This window comes from Melanaphis sacchari, unplaced genomic scaffold, assembly GCF_002803265.2.
Source record: "Melanaphis sacchari strain LSU unplaced genomic scaffold, SCAv2.0 Contig23_pilon_pilon, whole genome shotgun sequence".
Lineage (NCBI taxonomy): Eukaryota > Metazoa > Arthropoda > Insecta > Hemiptera > Aphididae > Melanaphis > Melanaphis sacchari.
The window spans coordinates 3,426,238-3,453,695 of NW_020271114.1; the positions used below are offsets into that span (position 1 = coordinate 3,426,238).

Below are 27,458 nucleotides of genomic sequence, written 5' to 3' on the forward strand. Positions count from 1 at the left end.
CTTTCAAACTCCACAGAGGTCTGTATTATAAATCATCATAATTATAGGTAACGGTGAACTTACATGTATGTATTATTTATTTGATTTTACATAATATTTGTATTTTAAAATAATTATATTTTACAATAACAATTATTTTGTTTAGGTATAGCGAATAAAATAAAATTATTGATTTAATTTTTAAATATGAATATTGTTTTAAAAGACAAACATAATTCGCGATCAAAACGTACATTTAAATTGTATGTACATTGAGTATAGGAAAGTGCAATTATTTATGTAATATTGCAGTTTGTATACATACAAAAAATCCTTACGGTGATAAACATTTTTCAGATAGAGATATTATATAATGCAATGGACGATACTGCCAACTAATATATAATATATATGTTAGAGTTATAGGCCTTGTATCGGAATTTCCAACAGAAGCTATACCATCTTAAACCGGTTACCGTATTTATGTTCAAAAAAGGAATCGTGTAATGAGCATCAACCGCAAAAGTAGATATATTATACATCGCATCGAAAATACCAAATGAACTCACTCCTTGCCTTAGCGGACGCATTATATACCAATGCAATATATCATAAGCATGCGCTCGAAATAGTATTTAGGGTAGCCAGTTGACTACCCTGTTACTCTGTTTCTTTTTTTTTCAAGTATATTTTTATATTATAGACGATAGACAAATTAGTATTTAGATTGGAAATAACATATTTTGAAATAAATTGATTAACTATTGTATGAAATAATAACAATATTATACCTACACAGCTATTATATATAGTACACTATCAGCTATATCTCGATATTTTATTACAGTGTATAATATTATAAAGTATATCGTTAATTGATGAAAATTCGATCATAAAAACCGTTTTAACTTTTAACTATAAAATTCACACACTTTAAAAAAATGTCATTTCTTATACGTAATGTATACATTTAGTTCAGTATCGGTACTACTTTTACTGTTTTACAGAAAAAATAGGTATTTCTTATTTTAGTTTTTGATTCTAAATGCTACAAATATACGGATATTGCATTTTGAAGTACATTTGAATAACAAACAATTATCAACTTTTATTTTATCATATTAATTAATATTGATTAGGTTTCATATTAGCCGACTACGCCTGGTAAAAAAAGTATGCCCATATTAATATTCAGAATTTTTTATAATATAAAATATAAAATTATTATGTATATTATACATGATCTTTGATGAATAATTTATTTTACGTAAATTATAGTACTGTTGACAATAATTATAAGTCTATTACTTTAATAATTATCTATTTACGTGTAAACTATTTTTGTAAGATAAAATAAAATAAGTAATACCAAGGTTAATTTACTAATGATAAGGGGTTAGAGAAGGAGAAATGGTGTTGAAATGAAATTTGTGTATAATCATAAATAAATAAATAAATAAATATGCGACTATACTCTACCAACAATATTGACTGTATACGTCTATGCCCACAACATAGATATTATTATATTATAATACCATTGCGTGATTTTTGTTTATGCTAAGTATTTCGTTTTTCAATCAACTCGTGCTTTTAAGAGTGTTCATCTTCACACCGTCCTCATAAAACGATAGTTGTATAATATACAACTCCAAGGCATTTAAAAATACAGTCAACAGTTGATTTTTACTGAACGCGTGCAACGGAGAAGCGTTTACGTACACTCTCGTATAATGATAATATTATTATTCAGAAAATTAATAGCAGAATAAAACCACTACGACTGTTGTTAAGCATAAAAATTAAAACTACAAATTGAGTAATACAACGATTAAATAATAAATATTTTTTTACCTAACCCACGACTCACGATGTGTGTAAGAAGAAAGCTTAGTATGTTGTATGTTTACATAGTTCTTTGGTACATAATATTAATAATAATAATTCGAAATATCTTTTCACCCCTTACCAATACAATAATATATATTTTAAATTCTAATAGAAAAACGAGAATGGCAATAATATGAGAATACTATCGTGAAGAATAATCGTAACTAAATCTTAACTGAATTTTATGATGCACAGCGCGCGTTATAGTATATTATAATACACTGTCGGCAAGAAAAAAATATATAATAAAATAAAATTACTCTTATCATTATTGAAAAATAATCGCCCGATGTACGTGTAAACAACAACGAGTCAAAGTGATTTATATATTTTCATATACATATACAAACGTTTACACATTAGGTACACATACAAGAGTACGTGTGTATGTATATGTAAGTTTGGTTGAATTGTAGCTGATAATGTTTAATGAGATTGCTGTTATCCGCACGATAACTGGCTCTATACATTACATACATAAATAAGTTATATACAATGATAAGGTTGTCTTCAATCATTATTAAAACATAATCATTATTCATCACTATTCACTATATTGGTACTACAACGTGAAGTACACAGTAGCACTATAAGCAAAGGTGAACGAGTTAATGAAAAAAATTAACTCACGTTAATCAAGTAACTTCAACATTAAGAACGTTAAACTATAAGTTAATATTATTTAACAAACAATGCATTCAACTCTAAAAGTTAAGTTATAATGTAGAGTAAACTGTAAATTTAACTCTATTCATTTTTTTTTTTAATTATTACCTAAGTCTCACACAATATAATGATAGTAGAACTTAACATTTTTTTTTTCTGGACGATGACTAAATATTTTTATCAAAAATGCATCTTGTACGGCAATATAATCTTTTTTTATTAGTTATTACTTATTACACACATTAGCTGTATTGGTTTACAAAATTAAACGTTTGTGTCAACTAAATTACTATATCAAGTACCTAATATTTATTTGGTTATTTGTATCTATTTTAAATTATTGTATACAACGTGATTAAACAACAATTATAGATATACCAGCATAGTATATAAGCATAATTTAAACTAAACGTGTTATTTTTTAAATTAACTGGAAAAATCTAAGTTGTTACAATGGATTATTTTACTAGTTAAGTTATTAAGTTAATTATAATACATTAACCGTTAATGTAATTAATTAATTATCTATTAATTATTAACAAACTATAGTTGAGTTAAAAAGTTTAAGAAAAATAAAATCTTTTTTACTTATAACTTTAACTTTTTAACTAGTTATTACTCTCACTTTTGACTTGGGTCTATGGATTATAGGAACTTATAATATTGTAAACAGTAGGTCATAACAGTATATGGTAATACAATTATAAAAAAATTGTACTATGTGGTATTATGACCGTTGTGCACAGAACAGCAGCGCCAGCTGTAGAGCGGTTCTCGATCTCGACCGGTCATACATATAAATATTAAAATATATATAAATAAACGTATTTGTATGATTGTATAATATTTGTTGAAATAATGGTGATTTATGAATATTATGATTATGTCACACAACATCGCATGAATCTTGACCTACGATACTGCAGCCGGTTTCGAGGTGTATTATTGTGGTCAGTCGTGTTTTATGTTTGTTTTTTTTTCTAACAATAATAAAATAATACTTACGACGTATTCCATCAGTGTTGATTATGGATACAAACAATGTTTTTTTGTTATTGAACTATGTCGTTTGCGCGTGTATTTTACCTTCAAAATTATTGTTCGTCATGAAAACTCACGTTACAAACCTATACGACTGAACCGAGATAAAAACATATTTTTCAACTATCCACATAAATTATAATATTTAGAACTTTTAACGCAGACCGGGTTATATACATATACTGTAAAATATTTACAAAATTATTTATCAAGCACGTTAACCCCCATTTTTTTTTAAAAATGTAATGATAAATTTAGTCAAGTTTTGATTTTTGGAGTTCCTAGGTAGGTATACTTGAAGATCATATATATTCTAACACTCAGATTTTTTACATATTATCTTAAAGATTTTTTTGTGTTTTTCTATTACCCATGATAACACTATAGTAAATTTTAAACATATGGGGGTGATTTGAAAAATATAATAGGTACTTATAATTACTAATTAATATTGATCTATCAACATTTTATGTTTTATTAAAATAAAATTATTCGATTATAATAAGCATTAGATATTATTACATCTATTTTTAAACCCCATTTTTGAAGACTATTATCTATCCTTAATATACAAGTTCACATTTTTATAACTCAGAAACTATTCGTTCAAATTTTAATTTAGAAAAATCAATATTTTCAAGAATACCATAATATGGTATATTATGCTTCATAATTTACAGTAAATAAAGTTGGTTCTCAAAATAAATCTGTATCACCACGATAACTGCTTAAGTGGTGTGAAAAACCCAAGTGTTTAAAATATGGTTCTAAAGTTTACTTAAAAATTCCAAAAATAAAAATTTGACAAAATTCTTTGTTTAAAAAAAAAAAGGTAGATATGTTTGGTGAATCACTCTGTATATAAATTATTACAGTACGAGTATAAACGAATTGAAAACGGTATCCGAATTAATATATGTATATATAGGTATGACCGACTTCTTTATGCGTGTTATGGTTATCAAAGTTTTTCGAACAGATTAATTTACACTACATACGAAATACTTTCGTTTACTCGAAACACGTATTTGATAAAATTTGATTATTCAGAAATAATTGGACAAAACCTATCAGCGTTTAATGTATAGTCCTTGTTCGAATATTCCTAAAATAAATATTTAACGATGTGTGTTGGCTAGAATAATAATAAACGTTACCATTATTATATCGGGTAAAGTGATTTACGATGTTTATTGTGTATGCATAAAATATTTATTAATTAATAATAAAAACCGTTCAAATCGGACACGTTATTCAATCGACGTGTAATCGATTCACATTGTATTATAATATTTCACGACCAGCAAAAAATACGCACGAGTTACTCGAGATAAAACAATTATTATCAAATAATACATGGTTACGTAGATCGTGATTAATTCGTATAATACATATAAGTATATACTATATATAACATAAATCATACAAGTTTTCCATAAAAAAACATAAACTTAAGTAATAATATAGAAATGTTTAATACCGTTAAATAATGACGGAAAAGAAAGACGAGAGAGACCTATCAAACTCCTATCAAACTATAAACTTCGAAAACACGTTATTAACTTATTACATAACATTTATAGGTACACGTATCTGCATGACTAAATAAAATCTTCAAGCGAAAATATTATAGTGAACGATTATCATTTTGTAACATTTTAGGAAACGCGTCGACGAATGAGAATGCAATTTACTATTACAATTTATTTAAAACAACTTAAACAAGCGATTATCTTATAGTTTTTGGGTTGGCCGAAAGTTCATAAATTATACCGACATCTGTCCCCTAACGACCCAAACATTCATGAATAATGACCTTAATACAATCTCATATATTTGTAATACATTCAGAATTAAAAATAAGGAAAAAAGTTTTTTTATCTTAATAATTGTATTATTGTTACTTATTCAAAGTTATCTATACGTATGCATTACGAAAAACATTGTATTGTATTTTAAATAGGTACGTCACACTAAAGTTACTTACTTAAAAGTAAAGTTAAAATTTTTTTTAAATCGTAAAAAAGACGATTTATCGAGGTCAAACAAAACAAGTAGGAAAAAAAATACTCAATTTCTGTTGAAAATGTAAAATTGCGTCTAAATAATATCATTAATGTGCATTTAAAAATTGACTATTCAATAAATACGCCATTTAAAATTACACTTGCTGCAAAAACACGTAGAGATTATATGCCCTAAGTATTGTGTAAAATAAAATTTTATATTATTCGATTGTGTTGGGTGTTTTTACACATAATTGTAATGCGTCTAAGCTTATAGAATTTTTTTTTTTTAGATCTGATCGCTGTAAACCCATTTGAACACACACAAACCTCTACACGGTAGACTATATATCTGTAGGAAGAGAATTTAAATGCAAAATTTTAGAGTTTTTATCCTCTCCAATACGAATCTATCGAAAGTTTACATTGCGAGTAGATTATGGTTTTATTTCTATATAAATATAATATACTAGAACTGCAACGAATTTTATAAAATAAGATATTTTAAAAAAATTCAGTAGAAAATACATTATAGGTATACTTAAAAAATAATAATTTAAAATATATAAATATATATTTTATGAAATATTTTTAATCAAGGATATTCATAATTAAGTACGAGGTGCGCAGAAAACGCATAGTATAAAATATTAATAAGACAAAAAAAAAAACTCATAAAATGTAAGTAATAAGTGTTAATTAATGGAAATTATCAAAAATATCAAAGAAACTAATAAAAAATATGAACAAGAAAATAAAAAGGCCAAAAAACCAAGGTATAATAAATTAAAATACAAATAATTACAAAATATAAACTTAAAAATTGAATTCATTAGTAAATATTAGGTGCATAATTCAAAGTTTGCGTTAAGTGAAGTTATATGTTTAGCAGTAAGCTATTAATGATAAATTTTTCAACAAAGTCACAGTTTTTAATCATAATAATAATATTATGCGTGTGATGGTAACTCGATGAGTTTTGCAGGTTATCAAAAAATGACGTTAGGAAGAGAGAAATATTTCAGGTGTAATATGATGTCTCATAGTAATAGGTACCTAAACATTATATTCTATCACACCGTTGTTAATCACTGCCGCCGATGCACCGCTGACTGGAAACGGTTACGCCGCGCCGCGGTAAGGCGGCCCGCGTGCACCGTTAAAATTGTTTGTTGTACGAAAGAGTGAAGCGAACGAAAAAAGAGAAAGAGAAAGAGAGAGAGACATATTCAGGATCGAAAACACTATCATTGTCGACGCGACCGTCCTTGACCTATATTACGATAAAGCAAACCACTTGACGTGATCGTATAATACATATAAAATCTATACCTCGTTTACCGCGAATTTGGGATAGTCACCGTTGATCATAATATTTTATTATAATATATTACCGCACACATATTATATGTACACTCATATTATTACTCTGCAAACCATAATAATGCAAAAAACAAACATTGTATATTAAAACGTATCGTCTCCGTCTATCATGCGTAAAAACTGTTATACGGTATGTGGAGTTGTAGCAAGGTTAGTGGCGCATTTAAGCATATTTATGCACCCTGAAGCAACATTTTACTACCAACCTCTTGAAGAATTACCATTACATTTCTAAACCTCTATCTTTAATTGATTCTTATTTATCTAATAGCTACGTGTAAATGTGTAATATTGAATACATTTTATTGTGAGTAAATAATAGTAAATACAGTTGAGATTATTGATATTTAAACAAAAACAATCACTTACACGTTGTATAAAAAGTAAAATAAAAGATTATCCTTAAATTAATTTAACAGAAATTTAAAAATCAAGAAATTACTTACAGGCACATTTTTATACATTTAAGTTAAAATTTCAATGTAATTAGATATTTAATCAAAGTTAAATGTTTTTTTTTTTCATCTAAAACAATTTAGTCACATTAATATAATTTATAAAATATTAAGTAATTATAAAGATAAAAATTTTTACTATTACGTAAACTATTATTTTCAATGCAAAGTGAAACTTTTAAGATATTTAAATTGACTTAAGATTATTTTATCATACTAAAAACCTGATTCTATTTCTATAATACATCGATGACGGCTTACAAGTTAAAAATTAATTATATCAATATTATATGGTATAACATTAGAGCTAATTAATACTTGATAATCAAAATTAAAATACATAATATACTTTATTGAAAATGTTGTCAGTAACCTAACATATTACTAATTTAAAAATAAATTACTCATATTAACAAATTAAATATATTATAAACAAACCTTTTAAATTATAAACAGAGACTGACCTATCGTTTGAACCGTTTCTGTATATGTAATACAATCATTACAGTGACCTACTCAATCATAAAGTGTATATAAGTCAAAGTTGATAAATTACCTCACCAAACAAATATTTAATTTTTCCTGCACAATGTACATGATTATTTTACACGTGTTAGCAGTATGTCATTTGATAAGATGCGTGAGGAACTTATTACAAATTTAATATGAAAGATATTTGTTTATATTCACATAATATAAATCAACACGTCCATACAAAAAATAGTTAAAAAATGAACATTTTTATGATTTTAAATTTGTCTAATACAAAATACTTTTTTTTTTAATTAGTCGCTTTTTGCCTAACTATATGATGTCATACAAAATGGAACCGGTTGAAAATGAAAATAAAAATATGGAATTACATACATTCAAAAATTAAATAATAAAAATATTTACTCGATCACTTTTTTTTGACTAGAGAAATACATAGTGACTATGCGAGCAAAGTGGTTCGGGTTTGATATCGACCGTTGGCTTATTTTTATCCTGTGGAACAATACTATACAATCTAATATCTATATATTTATGTATAAGTAGTAAAACGATGCCACTGGTTTTTGTTGATCACGGATCCCACGTCAGACAATTTCGAATGGGAAGATACGCGAGGCGATTTTTATGGCTGGTCTTCGCGTTCTAGTCGACTGATTATTATGATTAGTTCAAGAGAGTTTTATTACAAATTAGCCGGTCATCGTGCGAACGCGATCATCATCTTTCTTCAAACATATTATTATTGTCGTGACGAACCGTTAGAAAAAACGATCGACCAAATTTTCGCCATTTGAGGGTAGTTGGGTGTGGAGGGGGAGAGGCACAGCAGTCTATAATAATCGTGGCGACGAAGATAATGATAATAATAATAACCGAATGAACGCGCGCCGTCAGAACAACTAAAAAGTTGTAATAATATTATTATTAGGTAGGTGCCTATATATAAATGGACAGAATCAACTTCGTGCAGGTCATCACGTATACAACAGCGGAGTGAAGTAAAATAGTAGGCACATTGTGCGACCTGTACAAGGCGTCGGCGATCTCTTGGTCAATGAAAACAGCATTCCCCGCTCGACCGTCGTCGTGCGATAAATAATAATAATATAATATACGTATTATCACGTATTCATGTCAAATTTTACATTATTGTATTATTTCGTATACCGCTGCAGGTACGATACAGGAACGAACACACACACGAAATTATTGTTTGTTTTTTTTTTTTTTTTTACTCCCAACCAGTTTTTCGATTAAAATTCGACAACAACCTATTTTTTTTTCTTAATATATTACCATATTAATTACAATCTGCTGTATGCCTGTATATACTATACTATTACCAGTTACTACTATAATAATTACTACTACTACTACTACTACTACTACTACTGTCTACTACTACTCCTACAGTCCACTATTATTACTGTTGTTATGAGTGATGCATTTAATCAAGACAACTATATAACACGTATTGCTTTATCGACCCCTGCAGCCATCTTCCGCCATTTGATAAATTTAATATACTATAGAGTATAGACTATGGATATATTTCAGAGCAATGCAATTTCCCTCCAATAGTTTACTTTTACTGTGCATGTTTTTTACAAAAAAGGTACTTTTCATTTTTTCTCTAACAATATTTAGTACTAAAATCGTGTCTATTACTTCTAATATTTTAATCGTATTACAATTTATTTTGTATAAAAAATTAATTTTAACTTTAAGTTTTAATTACTGTACCAATTTTATAATTTATTGAATTATATTTTATCTCTGTGATTTTTCATCTTAATTTATTTCACATTATATATAGCTATACTTGAAAGTATACAAGACAATATTTTTAGTTACCTATTCAAATTAATATGATAATTACACTATTTTATTTTGATCGTGAAAAACTACGTGGTGTCGTATTTTTGGAAGAAAATGGCTGTGACCATACTCCAGTGTTTGCATATAAATTAATTATAAATACAAACATTTACGGTTATACATGGTTTTTTATGTATAGACTTTTATAAAAGTGGAATGCGAGTCAATAGTAAATAAAAAATATATTTGATTATAATATAGAAAATTTTAATAATGATTAATTTTTGTGTTTTAATGACTAAATAGTAAAAACATTTTGGGGACTACCTCTTAGAGGTACTTCTTTGCAATGTATTTCTTATGTATAAAAATTAATACATCCTAATATTAAACATTTTGGTTTAACATAACATTATTGAATTGTGAAATAAAATATCACTTTTTTATTGTTATTTTTTATAATAAAGCTTTAATATATGTTGTTAATATAAACAATAATTATAGCTAGAGCTTCGCTTTTAGAAACTGGGGCGTCCCCCTTCCGGATATCGGTCATTTACATCTGATTTAGTTCAATTCAAAAAAAAAAAAAAATGATTTTCCTATTAAACATAATAACGCCCAATTAGGTGGATTGTGTATTGATAATAATAATAATATTATGATAGAGACTCAAATTTAAAATTTTACTCTGAGTTTGACGAGGGCGATAATTAAAAAGTAACATCGTTTTATTTTAACCACGTCTAAATGTGGTCTTCGACACATTTAAAAATATATAAGTTCCTATACAATTCACAGTTGATCGACTTATTGTAGTAATTTATTATACCTAATATATCTTTCACGTATATATATTTATATTATTATATTGGATAGAGTTAACAACTATTTTAGATTTTTTTGTCATTTCAATTGACCGTAATACACTAAAAATGTATTCTTACGCAAACCCGCACAATTCTGCCAGTCCCTTTAAACGCCGTGTATTTAATATGTTGTATATATACTTTCACTGTATCTTACAATAGACAATATTATTCTTTAAAATGCGTCAGACGTATTATTTGATGAATGATTCGAAAAAATATTATTGCAACGACGACGAGGACAATAAATTGGATTCTATCAATTAAAACGCGAAAAAATTTTAATCGCCAAATAAATAAACAAATTGTATACACCAATATTTTCGTTTCATTAGGACATTCTGTTGCTTGTGAAAACACAGTCAAGTTCTATCGATAAATATTTTCATACTTAAATAGTATTAGATAATACATACATATATATTATATTTGAATAACAACTTGAAGTATTATTTCTTGCATGATATTGTTTTGTTAAAAAAAAAAAAAAACAACAAACAAAAAAACAAAGATTTTCAATATATCTAACAATTTTATTAATTTTTCAAGTTTTCTAATTCGTTATTAAATATCTCAGAACAATTAAAAAATAAGCCTTTTGATGCTCGTTCAACAAGTATATTTATACGACGTAAAAAGCTACACAGTGTGTGTGCATAAAGAGATTATATTTGTGAGTTTAATAATTTTATTTTTATAACGTGATTCAAAAAATAATTAAGACTAAAATTATAGAAAAATTTAAACTAGAAAATAAACGAACGTCAACGCAGTGAAACTACGTAAAAATCGATTTGTATACCAAAATTAAACAAATATGTATTCCAAAAAGATTTTGTGATATTTTATTAAATTGTCAACGAATTCTGTACGAACAATCGTAGAAATCTAGAAAAAATTAAAGATAATATGTTACATATTCGAAACTTAGTCCTTACCCAAAGCTAAGAAAACGGTATCCAAAATAAGACCCATTAGAATTTGATTTCCTTTCACACATCCCAAAATAACATAAAAATAAATCGTTTCACTTAGGTAGATACTTTACACGTTTACAATTATTGAACTCGCACGTATAGATATAATATACCTTTGTATTACATTAAATAAACGAAACACAAATGCGCCAATGTACACGGTTCGTAGCCGACTGTCAAGAAAATTTATCCAGAGTGTGTAATTTGTTGCTTGACAATGTTATGTTTTATTGCACAAGTATGTTATTGTTCTGTACGTCATGACATAAAACTATATATAATGAGTGCACAAATTAGCAAGGGGACAGCTACAGCAAACTATGTAATATACTAATCGACGACTCTATAATACGGCGGGGTATACCGTGTTGAATCGTTCGGCGTCGAAGCCTGCTAGTGTCCTACAACGCGAATAAAATATAACACGGTTATATACGTATGTGTTAATGTGTATTCTAAAAAACTATTCATTTTACAATATCGTTTAAAACATAGGTAATAATTTTAAAACACTGAGGACTAAAGTTGTATTCGATATAAGGTACATATTCACACATTGTGCAATACAAAATTGAGTTGAGTGGTTTTTAACGACAACAGAAGTACCTACGTCTATTGATAATAGATAAAAATGTTTATTTGAATTTTGAATGGCTTTAAAAATTCACCTAACTTAATCTATCAACAAAGGCATTGTTATAATTTATATTTAGCTGAAAAAATTAAATCAAACTATTAATACGCAATTGATAAAAATTAAAAAAAAAATATATTGACTATAGTTAGTTAAATCGTAAACAAGTAAAAAAGCAAAAATTTAATAGTGTAAAAACTGTAAAAGTGTAAAATATGCAAAAATATGCAAAATAAAGACTATCATGAAACTAATTTCAAACTAAAACATAAACTATTTAGTACAATTTTAAGCATCTCTTGTAAAATCTATGCAAATTGTAATACATATACATTCGTTTTTTTGATTATTTCCATAGCTTATAGCTTTTAATGATAATAAAAAAATAAATAAATAAAGATTGATACCAATTTTAGGTTTGTATATTATTATAAATAATTTAGATATGAGTGGAGGGTGGCTGAGGAAGAGAATTATGCCTAGAAAAATTTATTTTTAAAGAAAATATATGATCACCCAAGTTTTATATACAATATATAACTTTATATTGTGCCTATTTACTATTGCCTATATACTACATACGTATCATTCGACATCAACTTAGATAGTTTCGTTTTAATTAAATTATAAAGCGTGCCAATTAAAATGTCATTGGATCTAATTATTATCGGGCACTGCACAATGTACGTAAACAAATGTTTACAATATACACATTTATTACGTTTATCGTATTTTTATTTTATGTAATGGCATAACCAATTTAATTTGTTTCCGAATAGTATATGCATGTATATATAAGCGATTTAAGGTATCGAAGATCAAAATCCGATATTCTCAATGATCAATCTTTCAAATTACAGAAACGGACAACATTTTTGTATTCATCATTATATTAATATGTTTATAATAATCGGGGTAAGGTCAGAACAAAATTAAAAAGAAGACGTATGATATTAAATATATTATATAAACGGAATATTTGTTATAATATACGACGTATATTTTTCTCTACTGCTAGGTGCCGAGTTTGCAGTTTTGGATTTATGTCAACTTAATGTTATGTATTCTCAACGAGCGTGCGCTTGAATTCAAACCGGATGTTGCAATGTCCATTATATTATGCACAATTTTGCATAACTACATTTTTTTTCCTATTATTTATACAAGGGATACTTCCTCAAATACATAATCGGATATAACATTTCCCTCGGAAGTTTTTCTGCCTCTTTTCGACTCAAGAAACCGAAAAAAAAAATGATTATAATAAACAATATATCAAAAATAAAATACTTATGAAGTTCCTACACAGTTAAAATATTATTTTATCGATTTACTTCTATTAAAAGCCAAGTCGGTGATTTAATAATTTATACAATGTACATTTACGATGATTTTGGAAATTTTATATGAATCAAAAATTTAAAAAAAAACTTTATATAGATAAATTTATAAAAATATATAAAAATTCGAATACCCTACTTATATTGTTATATGTTATACACGCTATAGAAGTATAGAAGAATTACCTTGCATCAGAATCATGCGTTGGTATAAAAATACGTAAAGGTATGTATAAAATAATAATGTTAAGACCATTTATTTAATCAATATTGTTGTTGATAAAATATGTTGTTTTAATGGTAGTTTTGAAATCAAAATCATTATTTAAGTCTTATAAAATTTTTATTATTTAAAATAATATAATATACGAGTAGATATAAGGAAAATATGATTACTTTAAGCAAGTTATTTGAATAGAAGGTTTTTGTAGCATTAATATTAAAATGATTAAAATTACATTATTAAAAATGTTAAAATCGGTTAAATTTATGATGATTTTTTGAAAAAAAAAAAAATGAAACAAGAATATTTTTATAAATAAAATATATTAATTTATATAGATATTATTCAATATATTAATTTTTAATTTTTGTTTTTTAATATAAAAGCAACATTTTTATTTCCAGTTTTATAGAAATAGATAATAACTTAAAACATATAAATTGATAAAAAATTAATGAATGAAACCTTATGGACTGATCTTAAATGATTTACCAATCTTCACATACTAAAAACTAATAATTATTATCTAAAATTTAGCTAATTAATATTTAAATGATTTTAAAAAAGTTACATACATCATGTGTTCACAGTAACCAGTGTTAATATCAATAAATAATAAAAAACTAATTTAATGTATTTGTTAATTAACTAGTCAATTATAAATACTCAACTCAAAATCAATTTATATACAAAATATTAAAAAACTAAAACATACATTTTTAAAATATGGAATGTATAAATTTACATATTTCAATGAAAGTCAAAAAATATTACAGGTGTTCAAAATTATATATGTGTATATATACGTTATCTGTTTATAGAGATTAATATATTATTTTTAAACATTAAACTTTTAATTTTTAAAAACATTACATACATCTTATTAACAATTCAATTTAATTAATACGGCAACGCAATGACATATAATTATAAGTTCAAAGACAATTATACTGTAAAAAAAAAAAAAATCGATGTATATTTTAAAGTATTTAATTATTCAAAACAACAACTTAAAATAATGAATAAAGATAAACACTAAACATAAAATATATAAACTATTCATTTTGAGAAATAATTTAACCTTATTTCTAAGCCTATAATGAATTCCACTACACGAACTCGAGTTCTTCGCGAAATAATTACTATTTTATAATTACTGGGTCGTGTACTCCACAAACGTTTGACTAGAGTTTAATTTATACATAATTATTTTCAATTGAATTATGTGATATACTAACTTCGTAATTAATCGAAGTCTTTATATAATTATTATCATACGTCGAACGCAATTTAACTTTTCGGTTAAGCATATAATAATATATATTATTTCATATATGTATGAATAAAATCACCACTGCAAATATAGTAGACGAGTACAAGCACTGCGATCGTTTTACTTGCGAGACAAGTATCGCAACACTTAAATACCAAAAGCACCCACTGCGACAAGCTCACACTAGGAGATGAAAAATGTTTCGTAAAACTAGAGTAGTTCCAGACGGAAAAAGTAATTTACAGATTCACCCGTTATAATAATAATGCGGCGGTCATTATTGTCTGCCAACTTGTGCGATGAATTTAAATTAAGCTCATTTAAAATAGGAATAGGTTTTCCGGCAAAAGTCATGACGTTCAAAAGAACCGTTTAAGGTCACAACACTCACAACAGACGAGATGAATAATAATATTCGTAATGTGCGTGCGCGCGTGGAAATTGGAAACGACACATGTCTGTTAATAATTAACCGTACATACGCCGGCTGACAAATAACAATTATTATTGTATTGTTGTAATATTTTTTTTATTTTTTTTTTGTCTCATATTTTTTTTGTCCCCTCCCCCTCGAACCATATATCACGCGTATACCCACCACTGTTGCTTATAACAGCAAAAACTAGACAAATGAAGAGCTGAAGGCGAATTAAAACCAAACAAGAAAAATATTACTCGACTATACTTTCAGCTAAAATGTATACGTCTTATACTATATACGTATTATTTTATACATGCACATGACCTGCAGCTATTCGCACTATAAAAATATACCTATTTATATTATATTATGTATAAAGCAATTTTTTAATTTTTTTGTTTTTCATGTACTAATTTACTTTACCTTTTCAACAACTTTTCCAATCTTATCATATTGACCAAACGTATGGAAACACTACGGATATTCGTCGGAATTGCCGAACATACTTCACGTTAGTCACACTACTGTTATAACCGATGTATACGCGGCTATAGCTGAACTGTGTACTCGCACGCATTGACGACCAGCTGTTTATCCGTTGGTGCGTTTTATAGGCACACTTGACTTACAGCTACTTACGGCACTCGATGAACATGAACACACGCATGCACAATGTAGATAATATACGACTAGGTATAGTGTATATAACTGAACTAAACTCAAATTGTTTTCTACTGGTTTTCCTTATCGCGTGTGCATAAGTCCCTCTTGCTATAAAAGTCACAAGCGTCGTGACGCATTACAACATTACGCATGTCCATTATGTAAATTTCGTTCTTAAAGTGGCGCATCTAAAACTCGACCGAAGAGAGGGGAGGGCGATTAAAATATTTTAATATCACTCTCGATGTGTGTGTCTCATCCACGCCCACAACCATAATTAATTTCTCGATTCTTTTTTTCCTAAACAGCTATATTTTTATTTTATTTTATTATTGTATAGTATTAGATATCTACAATTAAATATATATACAACACTAAAGCTCAATTTCCAAGGAAAAGAGATCAAATCACCAGTACCGGCAGTACCCAATACATTGATATTCCCAAAAAAAATGTATCTTCGATAGAGAGAGAGAAATGTGTATAGATTTAATATCTATACGAAGACAAATAGACATCAGATTTAAAATTTAGAAATACCCAAATACACCTAGCTGTACTCTTTTATATATACCATTGCATATACCATATCATATATTTTTAACCAAAGTAATTTCTTAATAATTAAAACCCAAGTGGTAATATTTATAATGATTTATATTTCAATATTTTTCAAAATTATTGCTATACTTTTTAAACACGATTTAGTATTCATTTTTTATAAAGGTAGTTGTATTACATATGGTAATACCATTATGGTGAATTGGTGAATGTTTTTAAATTAATCGATGATTGCAAAAACGACACAAGTCACATTTTTTGTGAAATATCATTAGTCAGAAAACTTTGAAAGTCAATAATAAAAAAAACATAATATTATTTATGTACACAAATTATGTATAACTAATGCATAATATATTTCTACAAGTATTCATTTTTAAATAAGAATTTTTTTCAGAATTATTTAACTTATACACTTTTTATCAATTATCCAAAAATTTTAAAAAATTGACTCAAATATTATACTATTTTGTATGCTTATATAATGAGCATTACATACTATCGTAGTGTTGATAAAACCTAGTAAAACGTTATATTGCTCTAAACATGATTTCACCACACAGTATATACGTTTAATACAGTAAAGTTATCGTTTAATTTTACTCATAATTCATTTATATAATATACAGGTATAGTACAACGATAAATTAAACTCTATAGTAATTATATCCAAATATTTATTTGTAATTAGTGATAGAAATAAATTAAACTATTATATTATAGAACCTAATGAATGAAAATTACCGGATGTGAATATATTTTTAATTAAATTAAATTAAGTAACCACCCTTTTTATAAATATACTTAATACTTTTATTATTTAACACTATATATATATACACACTATTTTATCCTTATTGTTTGAACATATCGAAAGAAATAGAGCTTGTGGTAAGTTTAGAATTAATTAACCTTTTTTGTTTTTTGAAATGATAAGTCCTTTATTTACTTCCAACTCGTGACAACATTGATATAATGATTGATGCACAAAATAGTTTTGTTAATTTATATTACTTTTAAGCTTAAAACGTTTAATTTATACAAATGTTGATGAAAATTGACGAGTATTAGAAATTGCGCATTACATATAATAAAAACAATAATAATCATTTTAAGTATGCACTTATAAAAATAATATCATCTAACTTTTACGATTAATACGTTTTTTAAATAATAGGTTTGACAGAATCTGTAGGATGTATTATATTTTATTTAGAAACTAATTTCAGTGTTAAATTATATGTATGTTGAAGGTTTATTAATTATGTTTACTATTATAATTGTCTTATAATCACAAAAACGTTAACTAACATAATATTTCAAGACACATTCCATATGATATACGTACATTTTAATTATGAACAACTTCTTATGTTATATTCAAAAACAAAAGTTAAGACAAATTTATAAATTTGAGATGAGTAAATTAAAACCACATAAATAGTTATATATATATAAATGTAATACAGGTATCAAAAGTTAAAGGACTGTAATTTATGTCATAAAATAATAATTTATTATATTAAATAATTTGTATTTATTAAATTTTCTAATGTGAAAATGATATTAGTGTTTTAATGTGGGCATTTATTGTACTTGGAGCAGAATTTCAGAAAAAAATAATATACTTGCATTTAAAATATACTGTTAATGTTATTTCTGCAAAAGTACTAAAAAATAAAATAATAATATAGCGATGATGATGATAATAATAATAATAATAATAATAATAATATTATATTGATTATACATAAATTGTAATATATTATACCCATATATTGATTAATATAATATATATGATATTAAATAACATAATATAATATATTTTATTCAATGTACATTTTATACATAGCTTAGTATAGGTTATTGAGTATTTTTGTAAAATAATTATTTCTTTAACCAAATTTAATAAATTTAAATCATAAATAAAATATAATGGTAATATAGTTTGTATACATAAATAAATTATTATTTTTGTTATTAAATTTATAAATTTTAGAAAAAATATTAATTATGATTTTATTAATTATTTATGCCTTTATCATAAATACGTATAAAATTTATTAATTAGTATACCTACCTATTAATATGCCACCTTTACCAATTTTAACTACCTAGTTTTCTTTAAATGGTATATACTGATATTATTAATAAAAAAGAATAAGTAGTCATTTTAAAAAATACTGCAGTAAGTACTTAAAATATATAAAAATACTTTTACTTAGTTTAGTGAAACTGTGTAATATAATAACAATTCAACGTATGCAATTATAATTGCGTTATATACTAAAATATTTATCACCCTCGTTGAAAATAATGTAATTAGGTACTTATACATCAACTATCTTATGACATACTGACAAAGTCCCTCCACTAGAAGATCTCTTCATTCTGTTTACTCTTGTAACTCATTAATTTATTAACCACACTTATTCTCCGAGGTACCTATCTAATATAATAGATTTCTTAAATACAATTATACTAAGAAAATAATAAATTAAACACATTAGTTTTAATAAAGTTAAAATAAAATAGTTTTAAATGTTTAACTAATTTAATATTGATGTGAATTTGAAAAATAATTGAACAATAATGGCAGTATAATATGTATTATATACGTCTTTTAGTTTATATGTGACGTATCTTTATAAAAAACAGTAAAACTTTTTCAATATTCAACATTTAGAATAATATCTATTAGAAAATTCTATCTTGTGTTCCAATTGGTACTTTGAAATAGGCAAAAATAAAATATTCTCAGTATTTTTTTAATTAGTCACAGAAAACTGAAGTTTTTACACGGAACAAGTATTTGACAAGATCGATTTTAAATTATCTTAGACATTTGAAATTACTACCAAATATTTATAGTAGTAGTTATAGACATGATATAATATTTGAAAAATAATGGATAATCTTCTACTGTAACAAAATAAGTGTGGAAAATGTTAATACATTGAAGAAATTTAACTTAATTTAATATACCTTTAAAATCCCATAAAAACCTCACCTACTATTTAATATATAAAAGGATCAAAAAATCAAGTCAGTGGGAGGATATACTGTCGGACATGATTACTGCGAGAGATTTGCGAGTGGTCGACCGGTGTCTTGGATTTGTTCCAAAATGTACACGCCCAAGCTATCCAAATTTACAGTGTTTAAATTAACCACATGGTTTAGAAAAGAAAAACAATTTGTCTCATTTAACGTCCGCCCCAAAAACACACAGCCTTCACATATTATTGTACTACGCATATTTTGTTATGCATTATATATATATTTCTAATTATACCTTTACTAAATTATAATATTTTTATGAATATTTAAAACAAAATAATAAGTTAACAACCAAAAGGTTTATTTTTTATCGAATCTAAGTAAGTAATCAATATACATTAAATACATTCAATCAACTTTTCCAATTCCAACAAATTCTTTTATTATATTTATAATATTACTGTTTATAAAGTATTTTTTATTTATGAAACCAAGTATAAAAGTATATAACTAGTACATAATAATGAATTTCTATGATTTAATTTCTCTCGTTTGTTATGTCGGTAAAGTTTTTATTTAAATTCTTTTTTTTTTTCATATGGAAATAATGAAAATAATTTTACGTTTTATAACAGAGTTTAATTTACAACTATTAACTTCTTGACTGTTTTATATAATAAAATATCGTAAAAAAACATTTGAATAATGACTTCCGCGTTACTACAAAATATACCAAGTATAATATTTTGAGTACCTAATATTTGTCAACTTTTAAGTACCTTTATTTTATACCAACTAAACTAATATGGTACTTGTCATAATATTTTTAGCATTTAATATGTATTTAATAATGTGCACCTATTTATTATTTGTTTTTGTTTTGTTAAGTTAATTAACTCTCATTAATATTGTGATTTACTCTATACTTATATACAGAATTAAGCTCAAGAATCATCGTATACATATATAAGAGTATAACATGCTGTCAGGGTTATATTTTACGATTACCTCTTAAACAATCGCATGACTATACTATCAATACACGTATTATGCCGCATCTACCCATTATATTTTATTTCCTGTTACAACAAATATGATAAGATTTCAAGGAAAAATACATAAAGCTTCCGTCTGTAGGCAAATGTAGTTAACCGAGTAAAATTTAGAGCTCATAATATTATGTTCTTTAAATAATTTAATGTGATTTTAAGAGCTTGAAATTAAAATACATCTATAATAATAAATAAGCTGCATATATGTTTCCGGATGCCAATAAAATTATCTACCTACATTGTTTGTGACCTCCAATATGTCACATAAACTAAGCCGAAATAACAATAATAATTGTAAACTCTATTATAACTCGTAATTATATCTATAATGATTGGCAGATCACAAATGCTTATCATTTTTGTTGTGCTTAAAGGTGTTACATAAATGATAAGTTATTTAACTGGTTAAAAAATGAAGAAAAAAATGACTTTCTTTAAAACATTACAGTAAGTTAAATTAGACAACAAACAAAATTCATTAAATTAATGATCGGTAACAAAGAGGTTAATATGTACCAATATGTAATTATTATACTTTAAAATAAAAATTGTATGCCTACCTTACGCAAACCATAGTCTGATTCAGTATATACTACACACTTAAAATGTTGTTGTTATTTTAAACTATAATACTACTCACTATTAAGTATTCATATTATATTCATATTAGTCGATGTAATCATATAAAGGTAATATCATAAAAAATAATTTACGATAATGGTCATAGAAGTCAAAACAATATGATATCTTATTCAAGAAAATTATTGTTCCTGTTAGAATGAATAGTCTTATTTTTTTCTTAAAATATATAACATATCTAGTTCCAAACACATGAACATAAACAATAGTATTCGAAATTTAATAAATAGTCTTTTGAATAAGTTTTTATGAAATAGAAATGTAACTTTTACAACGTCACTGTAGTGAAATATTCAAGTAAAGAGTTTTTCAAAGTCTGAGCTCTTAGTGCAATAAAAGAACAGAACAATAATGTACTGCTAACCTTATATACAATTTGACATAATTTTTCATGAATAAAACTAAGTACAACCAAATCATGTAACAAAATAGAACCAGTCAAAACGATTATTTTACTCTTAACCATAATAATGGTTTGAAATAATCATAGTTGAACAAAAAGTTCGTGATTTTATTTTTCTAATATGTACACTATAGTTTAGAAGTTCGAAGTATGAACATTAGCAAATACTAATACGACTATACAAGTTAAATTATTTATAGGTATAGTTATCACACTAATACACTATTACGTATAATCAAATATACATAAATTCTTGTATAATAGTAAAGTGTAAATATAGGGATTTTAATATTCGTTGATTTATCAATATCACACAGATAAAGCTCATGATAGTCAACAATAATATCAAGTATACGACACTATGAAAGTGTACTATGTACTTATAAACAAATAACAAAATAATTATTCAGAACAATTATAAAATAACTATTAACATTAAACTTCAAATAATTTAAATAAATTGCATATTAAAATTACTTTACAGTACAAAAATTAATACAGTTTCATTTAAATAATTTTATATAACTGATATAATAATATAGTATTATTTAAAATTAAATTTAATATACATAACAAAGTTATAAAAATTAAAAATAAATTTAAATATTTAATGATTAATTATTTGAATTGTTGATTACAGTTTTATTAGATATTTTAAAATAATCATAATTACAAATCTTAAGTACTGATTGATGTAAAAAAATTACTAAGTAACAATATATAATATTGAAAAATAAAAATAAATTGTTGCATAACATATAATTCAAAATAAAATGAATGCTAACTTTGTTTTAATTCATCAAATGCATTTCATTGGCATTATATTAATTTGTTTATTTCCTTTAATCCTAAAACCATATTGCGTAAATACGGGTAGGGCTCCTCATCGTCACATACGGAAAAATGAATAAAATAAAAAAAAACTTTACTGTGATAATCAAATAATAATGAACCATTCAATGGGATCAAGAGAACAGATTTTTCTATGGTTCATAACACTTTAAGTACACTACTTAAGAAGGCGCGACTATAAAAATGTAAGTATCGTTCTAAATCGTCATTTAGATTCACAAAGATATACGTAACACTTTTACAGGTCCAAGGTAACATTTACTCTAATAATTCAGTAAATATATAGGTCAAGGATTTAAGGACAATCTAAATAAATGAATAAGGCAGAAGTTTTAATAAAGAAAAATATATAGCAACTGAATCATTTTTGCGGTCAGATGAACTGACCGATAAAAATTGATAACAAGATTGCGCATTTCAATAATGTTTAAAGGAATTGACTTTCAATTATTGACAATTACCATAAAAATTGATTTTATCTTAAACCAATTTTAAACTACCTATACAAAGAGAATTTATTCAATAACTATATTTTCATGATTTCGTGCCTTAAGGACAAATACATAACTCTCCATAATAATAACTCACAAAGTTTAAGCTACGGCAATTTTGGTATAAAAAAGTGACCCCTATAAAAAATCTTAAACCCTATTTTATTCATGATTTCCATTAAAATTACTAAAGATATGATATAATAAATACAGTTAACCACGAACATAAAATATTAGAGATATTATAATGACCCTTACATAATAACCAGTTTTTGTTTTAAAAATAAATTCTAATGTATATTTTTTAATTACCAATCAAACATAATAATAATATTTGTTAAATAAACAAATTATACTTTTGTTTACTTTTATTAGTTACACTGATATTAAATGATAATATTCATATAGAATTAAGAACTGTTTGTGTTAATATTAAAAATCTAACATACCATGCAATATAGTGTAGGACAATGTTATCATTTGCTTTCATTATTCGCAACATTTTAACACACTTATGTAGATATTTATAAATTTATCCTCTATTATATTTAAGTAATACCTATTCTAGGTAAAAATTACATCAGTTATAATATGATTGTAGTTATTCTCTGCAATATTGTAAACTACAATAGAATGATTTACTTTCACCCATTCTATTATATTATAATAATACACAACATAATATGTTTTATCAAGATTTTTTTTTACTCATACCTACAACTTATCAAGCTTTAAGATTTGTAATTTAATAATAAAATATGAAAAAAGGTGAATGATAATAAATTGAGATTATTTAAATTTAGTTGATCTCAATAAGAACCTACATTTCAGAAACCATTTTAAGGTATCAATGTATCTTTTAATGATTTTAAAAAGTAATAAAGTACTTAATTATAGCTTATAACTTATGAATAAATAACAAAAAAATTTAAAAAAAAAAATGAAAATGTATTAAAACATAAGTCAAAGTATATTAAGTAATTTATAATTATTTTCTGTATTCCGATTACAATGAAATAAATTCACCAATAAACATACATTATCTTTTATTGAACTAAATTATTATTTTTTGTTAACCATCGTTCTAAACTAGAAAATTATTTATTTAATTATAATTGGTCAGCATTTTTTTCTGATTACCAATATTTATCTTAACTAAAAATTGACCATTCAAATGTTGGAAACGAAGAAAAAAAAATCTAATCCTATTTTGTAAAAATATTATAAATTAAAAAAATATGAACACTGAAGATAAAAATAAAATATTGTATACCAGCCAAAATTCCACAAAAATACCTTATTTCGAATGTTATTATATACGTGAAATAAATCAACGAAATCTGATGACTACTATGTTTACAGTTTATCTATTAAAATATTGATCGATATATATTTTTTCCCGTATTATATTTTCCCTTTACTATCTAAATATGCTTTCCCCGACATTTCGTATATATTTTTATTGGACCAAAAAAATGTTATCGACACTTCAAAAAAAAAAAATTCTCATAAAAATCGATAATTTCAGTGGTCTATAAATAACTCAAAAAAAGTCAAAATTTTTTGAAAATTAAATTGTGTATAGAAAACACTAACATAAAAATTTGGTGAAAATTTCAAGTATTTACAGTGATTAGTTTTTGAATTACAACCATATAAAATAAACGATTTGATCAAAAACTGGTTTTGCGTAAAATTCTCGTTTTTCCGTCATATTTTTTTTCGTTTTTCTCGATTTGTTTGAAAACTGTTGGAAAATTTTTACTTTTTACCTCTATAATGCACCAAGGATATTCACTTTGCCATCGGAAACCACCCCCGAAGTTTGAAATTAAAGCATTATTTCGACTACTAATGCTGTACACAGACACAAAAAAAAAACACATCATTGTAAAATCAATATATTCATCACTTCGTTCAGAATCTAAAAAATATAAAGTATGCAGAACTTATAAAATTATGAAATATATATGTAAAAAACTGAAATAAATTTAATATTTTGTAATGACAACTTAATTACCTATATGTGTATATCAGTTATAGCAGGATAGCTTAAGCCAACATACTCTAAATATTTTTAGAATTTTTATTTCCCACAAACCACATATATTTACTATGAATATTAAGTATTTTATTCTTTTGTTTTTTTTGCAATTCGTTTTTTTTTACTCTGTATCGTAGGTATTTTCAATATTATTTCTGCTTGAGTTTCAAATAGAACTTTAAAAACTATATATATTGCAGGATGAGAGCTGTAAAATTGACTATTATATCATTCTCTCGTACTTGGTATCTAAGTTACTATTAATATCCGGCTAATCCGATAAAAGTCCAATAAATATCAACAGATTATTGTGCTTATATTATCGATTGATTACATTTGGCAACGCTGGAAAAAATAAAAAAACTCGAGCGTTCTTAATCGTATTTTACCGAAAAATTTAAGTATTGTAAAAAACTCAGTAGAAAAAACAAGTATATTACCTTTAAAGTTATTCTTCATCATTTATGGTTACTACACGAAATTGAAACTATTAAATGCAAATTTGGTAAGTTAAAATACTGATATTACTATATTCTTATGGAAGTAACGTATTATTTTTACATACAGCGTATATATGTTAACATTCCATTCACTTAACCCCCAAACCAACAGTACCGTTTTATAACTCGGTCCTCACATAGCCAAGAGTATGGTTATATTACAAGCAGTAAAGGCAAATTTTTTTCATATACCTAATGTAACAATTATATTATTGTTTTATTATTTACCGGGCCCAATTTTCATGCGCAAAAATGTTCCACCAGCTGGGTCGTTTGGATTTGTAGTAAGCCGATTCCCGTGCGGTGGTGTCTAGCTGTTCGGCGTCGGGAATGGGCGAGAGCACGGATACACTCTTCCGGCGCTTCTTGTCCAGCCGCCCCATTTGCCATGACTTCCGGCGATGCCTGCGCTCCGGCGGTGACATTGGGGGCTTACCTCCTCCTCCGCCGCCGCTGTCTTCGCCACCTCTACTACAGTCCTCAGTGGTCTCTTGCAGAATGGCCAAGCCTCCGTTCCATTTCTTCTTCGGTGAATCCTCCTCTATGTTGTTGTTGGTGCATGACTCGGCCGTTGCCGACGATATGTACAGATCTTCCATTTTCCGATACGAACCCACCGTGGATGTAGTGAACGCGCAGGCACGCGCGCTCGAGCGGCTAACGGCTAATTCGGCGATTTTTACCACAAATGAACAGATTGTCCAAACGAGCGGATGGTCGAGCGGATGTACGACGTATATTATATAATAATGATAATAATAATAATAAAAATAATAATAAAATTATAATTATATACATGCACGCGTGGTACACTATAATATTATTATAATGGGTCACAACGCGCAGTCGCGTCCGAACCGCGTTATGGCATAACTGTTATATGACAATCCGATTTCAGTGTGTTCTCTGAATGGCGTGCGTGCGACGCGTGCATATAGTTTTCTGGTCTAGGATTACAAAGTAGCGTAACGACTAACGAAAAAAGCTGCACTTGAATCTACAAACAAAAAACCGATAATACATTATATAATTGTAAAAAATTAACAATAAATGTTTCCAATCGCGCAGAAATAACTAATATAAAAATTAGTACCTATTGGGAAAGTTACTATTTTTTTTTTTTTATTTCGATAATTAAATTACGCCATGAATATGATTATTCAAATTTTAACTAAATAATTCTTAAGTTAATTTTTTTTGTTTAGCTAAAAAATACACTACTTTTGATTTAAAAAAGTAACTTAGAAAAAAGAAATTTCGTTAGTTTGAACTAACTGTAACTTAAGTTACACCCCAACACTACGAATAATATGTATACCCATATACGGTATGGCTGTAAGTGGTGCGATAAATATGAATGTTTATAGATGTAGATACAAAGGGATATAAAACAAAAACAATAATAAATAATATAATATAGTCACTAAAAAGTAAAAACTCGTCTATGAAATCAAAATAATATATTTCAATAAAATACGCATCTATGTATATTGCGATAATTTTTAACTGAAGTATTTGAAAGTCTGACTTGGTAAACATTTATTTGTATGTGAATTGGTTATTAATAAATAAATACACTCAATACTCCTACACAATAATTATACTTCATATTTACACTGAGTTCTAATAAAGGGGGATTTATTTAACTTTCAACAAACATTTTATTATTCATTACGAGACTCTGTACAGACTTATTATGGTATAACCTATGCAGGATAATTTGCCAAACACGAACTCCTCTATTTTTTATCCTGTTAAAGAATTTATTCAAATCATAATTTTT

The 27,458-nt window shown here is 25.9% G+C and overlaps 1 protein-coding gene across 9 annotated transcripts in view; it reads right to left on the reverse strand.

Annotated features, from left to right (window-relative positions):
• The window catches only part of LOC112594679 (oxidation resistance protein 1), a 170,084-nt gene that overhangs the window by 89,662 nt on the left and 52,964 nt on the right, over nt 1-27,458 (reverse strand). For 5 of the 9 annotated variants that reach the window (XM_025339606.1, XM_025339608.1, XM_025339609.1 and 2 more), the window contains exon 2: nt 25,904-26,672. The exons of 1 other annotated variant lie outside the window; for it this stretch is intronic. In XM_025339606.1, coding sequence (XP_025195391.1) covers nt 25,904-26,274 — 371 coding nt within the window. In that variant the 5' untranslated portion in view covers nt 26,275-26,672. Of the gene's footprint in view, nt 1-11,540; nt 11,560-15,893; nt 16,117-25,903; nt 26,673-27,458 lie in introns of those variants that run through there. 3 more of the 9 variants (XM_025339607.1, XM_025339614.1, XM_025339612.1) reach the window with 3 other exon arrangements.